Below are 5,266 nucleotides of genomic sequence, written 5' to 3'. Positions count from 1 at the left end.
TGTTAAATTATTACAACATTGTGATACGAAAAATTGTGCTCCAGATTTCGATGAAATGTTAAATCTTATGGAAACATCAAATCTTCACTCTACAGAATCCGACTTTAATACATCACCTACTTCATGTAAAATTTTAGATGTTCCAACATACGATTATCGTTCTATGGACCTGCCAGTACAAAATGCATTTAAATACGTTTGCGGCTATTTAATAAAAAGATGTTTAGCAATACATTCGTGTGAAGCGTGTACAGATTATATAAATAAAACTACTCAAGTTTTAGATAACACTACTTTATACTGTTCATTTCGTGATTATGGAACTGAGAATGGAAAACTTTTTGGAGCTTTGAATATTCCAAGTAATCAATTTTGTTCATACATACATAAATTAGATGAAATATTTATTAAAAATTTTGAAAGTAATTGTTATAAAAAAAATATTGGTGCTTATTTACTTTCTTTAATAAAAGATATTAACTTTCAAACTCCATGTCCCAACTTTTCCTCAGATTTCCTTGTTAAATTATTTTTTCGCATGCGCATTTATTACGCACTAATACAACATAATAAGGCACGTAAAGGAGTTAGTCAAAGCAATAGAAAAATGTGGAATATTTTACATTTTTAATTTTTGTTTCTTTCTTGCATGATATAATTTTTATTATAAATAATTTGTAATTTGTACACGTGTAGCGATAAGATAGATGTAAGATTATTTTTAATATCACAGTGGAGGTAAGATATATAGAAATAAAAAACGCTAATTGTAATATATATATATAGCGATAAGATAAAAATAAGAATATTTTTCATAAGATATATTATTATTTTTTTTTATTCAGATTTGTCATACCATTGGTGGGACTGTGGGGAAACAAAATAAAAGCTGAATAGTCATTTTTGCCAAAGTGTAAGTAGACATATTGAGCGTCCATATTAATTTATGCTTTACATGTAACATACGTTAAGTTTATTATACTGTAATAATTGTAAAACTTTAAATTTTTATATTATTTAAACTAAATGTGTTATTTTGCAATAATAATTGAAATACGATCTTAGAAAATAAAAAACGTAAGTATATATATTATAAACTTTGTATTGTATTGAAATACACATATCGATTTTTTTTCTTATTAGCAATTTTAAATAATATTTTGTAAATGTCACGTTGTATATTAGATTGTATTTCATACACACATCATACACGCGCGCGTGCTACATACACATACACACGTTTTATACGACAAATGTATTTTTAAATAATATAAATGTCAAAGATATAACCTGATTCTAGATAATAAAAAATAAAATATATACATATACTTATGAACAAAAACGTGTACTTTTTGTGTAAAATATATAAACTTTGCTTATACCTGAACTTACCATAAATTAATATTATTACATATCTTTCACATCTACATAATCAATTATAAAGCGCAAACATATAATACTTTTTTATGAGTTTGCTTTTATAGATACAACAAATATAATATAATGTATAAACAATTAATATTTATACAATTAGGTAAGTTAATATTTTTTCAACACTAAATTATAAGTTAAACTTAAATAATTTATAAAAATAATTTAATTACGTTAAAAGTCACATAAACAAAAAATAGTAAATATTGCATTAAGAGATTACATTAACTTATCTTACTTCAGCTAAATAAAAGCTAATTTTAAAAATTTATATTAAATTAGAATGTTGTAACATAATGTTTTATAATTAAATTACTTTAAATAAAATAATTATAATATAAATCATACACATCAAATAAATTGATTATTTTAATTGTTTAAATATTTTAGTGTTTATAAAAAAAATATTATTTTTTATATGAGAATGTATCTTATTAATATTTTTTTTTTACATAATTACATTTTTAACTACAACAAAAAGTTAATAAATTAGGTTTTATATGCTTTAAAAATAATTAGAAAATAACGAAGTTAAAAATGAATTTATTTGAAATTAATTAAGTTGAATTAAAAAAGTTATTAACTTTTATATTTAACTTTTAATTTTTTAACTAGTTACTATCAACCATAATGCTTATTTATAATCTGAAAATTCGATTTCTCTGATATAGCAATGAATTAGAAAGACAACATAAAGAAAGAGTAAGTGAGAGAGATTCAGATGGCGTTACCGTATAAACTGGCTCAACTTGCGCATGCGTACTGTGAATCTGGCTTCACCGACATCAAAAGTGCCGACAGAGAGTTGCGCTACTGTATACTGTGTCGTAGTCATGATAGTATCGTAGTTAACATTAAGGTGCACATCTTGTACAGATCGAGAAAAACCGTGGTCGAACGCACCGCATATTACAAAGTAAACGTGTAGCAATCGCATGTGTGACAGTTGAAACAGAAATGAGACCGTAGCGGACAAGTGTGTAGGTCGGACCCGTTGTTACAAATTAGTGTGGAGAGAGGGCAACCAAAAATTAAATATTGTTTATGATGGGTAGATACGCGTGATGTAAAAACTCAGTGTCTGATTGGCGGTTCAGACCGTGGCGCTGTTGTTGAATATGTAGGACCTCCGAGACGAGACGTTTATGATAAAATCTCTCGCAATCCAAAATCTCAACGTTGTTCTAATTAAAATCGTGGCCTTCGAGAATTCTGTGATCGGTGATCACGGAAAGCACAGAACTGTTTCTGTTGATGTGACTGCGAAGCTCCGATATTCTGGTTTTTAGTTGTCTGCCTGTCTGCCTGTCTGCCCTACGTAAGAAGCATCGCAGTCACGACACGAAATCTTATAAACTACATTGCTCTTAGCGGAATTCGGTAAAGCATCTTTCTGAACTTTGATCAGTTTGTTAAGTTTATTTACACTGTAATAAGCTAAATGAGTGTCTGAACCTCTAAAGACATTTTTAAATTTAACGGAGGTGGACGGAAAAAAAGGAACCGTAAACTATTTCCTATTGTCACCCGTATTGTTAAGATTTTGCTTTTTTGTTTTCTTAAAAAAGAGACTTTTAAGACGTTCACGGATGGTGCCAAAATAAGATCTAGAGGGTAATCGTTGTTCAGAAGGATGTTAACAATTAGTCCGAGATTTTTTTCGTGGAACTTTGGATGCGAAAGTAAAAAGGCTCGGTCGACGAGTCCTATGATGGTGCCACGTTTTTGAGAAGGAGGGTGACAGGAAAAATAATTCAGATATCTACCAGAAAAAGTTGGTTTATGATACCAATCAAATTCAATAATACCATTGTTGTTGATAATGGTGGTATCTAAAAAATGAAGTTTCCTGTCACCGATCTCTATGGTAAATTGTAGCCGTGGATGGAAAGAATTAAAAGTTTGTAGAACAGAATCAGCCATATCACGAGGTATGGCCATCGCAATATTGTCCACGTATCTAAAGAAAAACGGTATCCTGAATTTGAGCATTCCTATTGCTCTCGTCTCTATGTCTTGTAAGACTAAATCCGCGAGATCAGGAGACAATGGAGAACCCATGGGAGATCCGAAATTCTGTTTGTATACATTGTTGTTGAATCTAAAATAAGTAGAGTCAAGAATAAGTCGTACCGCGAGGATGAATTCGTCTCTGGAAATATCGCACTTCTCCGCGATATGCTCCCACCTGTTACAAATGCTGTCTATAGCGAGATCGGTAGGAACATTAGTAAAGAGTGAGACAACGTCGAGAGAGATCAAAATGTAATCATCCTCCAGACGTAGACCATTTAAGTTATTAACCAATTGAAAACTGTCTTTAATATGGCTATTGGCTTTAGGGATGCTGGTAGAAATTATATTATGTAAAAACCTAGCTAAATTATGTAGAGGTCCATCAATGAACGAAACTATAATTCTTAAAGGATGATTTTGTTTGTGAATTTTCGGAAGTCCATAGGCTCTCGGAAGGACTCCGTCACTGCAATAAAAGAACTTATAAGTAGCGGGCGAAATAAATTCTTGATTCTGCCATCTAGTAAGCAATGCTCTCACATTCCGTGTAAGGGTAAGGATAGGGTCCTTTTTGACCTTGGCATATGTGTTAACATCTGACAGTAATAGTTCCATCTTATTTTTATAGTCGTAAGAATTCATGGCTACGGTTATATTTTCTTTATCGGCTTTGGTAAGGATAATGTCAGGATTGTTGAGAAGAAATTCCTTAGTTAAAGAAAGAAGTCTACGAATGATTTTATTATAGTGGGAGGGTAAAAAATTAAAGTTGGAATTTAGCTCATTAATAATAGGAATTAAGCGATTTCTGAGATATGTTTGCATTGGCGCCGAAAGCCCTTTAATATTATTTTCTATGCTTTTAATAAACTCAAATAAAATTTTTTGTTTATTATGGAGTGGAAGTGAAAAATTGTCGCCCAACTGAAGAAGGTGTATAATATCAGGAGAGAAATTGACAGAAGAAAGATTTACAAACCAATTGTTTCTTATGGTGTTAAAAGAAGATTGTAATGGGGGATTGGAAAAGGATATCGGTGAAAGGAAAATCTCGTGTGAATGCGTATTTCCATGGGAAATGGGGTTGAAGGCAAAGGAAACACTATCGTTGATTTCTAAATTGTTAGGAAGAGTATGGTTAATTTGAGAGGGAACGGGAATTGGAGGGGGAATTGCATAGAAATAGCGAACCGGTTTAATTAGTTTTAACTTCTCTTTTACCTGTTTCTCGAGTAATCTAGACATTTTTTTCGTGATAGAGTAGTACACGGAATTGTCGAACCGATGTAGAGATTTATATTGTTTCTGAAAAAAGGAATTGAGAATATGAAGGGGTAAACAATGAGAGACACTGCGAACAATCCGAAAGATACGCATGCGGAAATGGTCGATCTGTCGATAAGTGTCATTTAGTTCCAAACGTAGAATTTTCAAAACCGCGGACTTAATAACAATTTTAATTTTAGCGACATTCGTAGGATTATTAATCTGAACGTTAAAATTTTCGATACGTTTAATGTACGTTCGATGCGCTGGAACAATGTTGTGCAAAAGACAAAATCTCAAAAATTCTCTTCTGTGTGTGCATTTTATATAACGCTTATTGAATATAATCTAATTCTTAAGCAGAAAAGTGGCATAAGGCCCATATACGTCAGATATAAAAGAGAAATAACTGTTAGTAAAAGAACGCATTTTTCAGCCTGCGTATAAACAAAAAGATGATTAGACTCGTGAAAAAGTCAAAACAAATAGGAAACGGCTAATGCAAGTTGTTGTTCTTTACTATGGGAAGCACAGGACCGGGATATGTAATTAA

The 5,266-nt window shown here is 31.2% G+C and overlaps 1 protein-coding gene across 1 annotated transcript; it reads right to left on the bottom strand.

The window, feature by feature from the left end:
• Positions 1-3,239: 3,239 nt before the first annotated feature.
• On the bottom strand, positions 3,240-4,089 carry LOC112466939 (the record flags this gene model as incomplete). Its single annotated transcript, XM_025035300.1, has 1 exon — positions 3,240-4,089. A coding segment is annotated over exon 1 (850 nt), but the record flags the coding sequence as incomplete, so codon positions are not given.
• Between the last annotated feature and the right edge of the window lie 1,177 nt (positions 4,090-5,266).

Source organism: Temnothorax curvispinosus, unplaced genomic scaffold, assembly GCF_003070985.1.
Source record: "Temnothorax curvispinosus isolate PA1 unplaced genomic scaffold, ASM307098v1 QBEX01016753.1, whole genome shotgun sequence".
Taxonomy (NCBI): domain Eukaryota; kingdom Metazoa; phylum Arthropoda; class Insecta; order Hymenoptera; family Formicidae; genus Temnothorax; species Temnothorax curvispinosus.
Note: the sequence above shows the minus strand (reverse complement) of the source record. Positions and strands in the feature narration are given on the sequence as shown.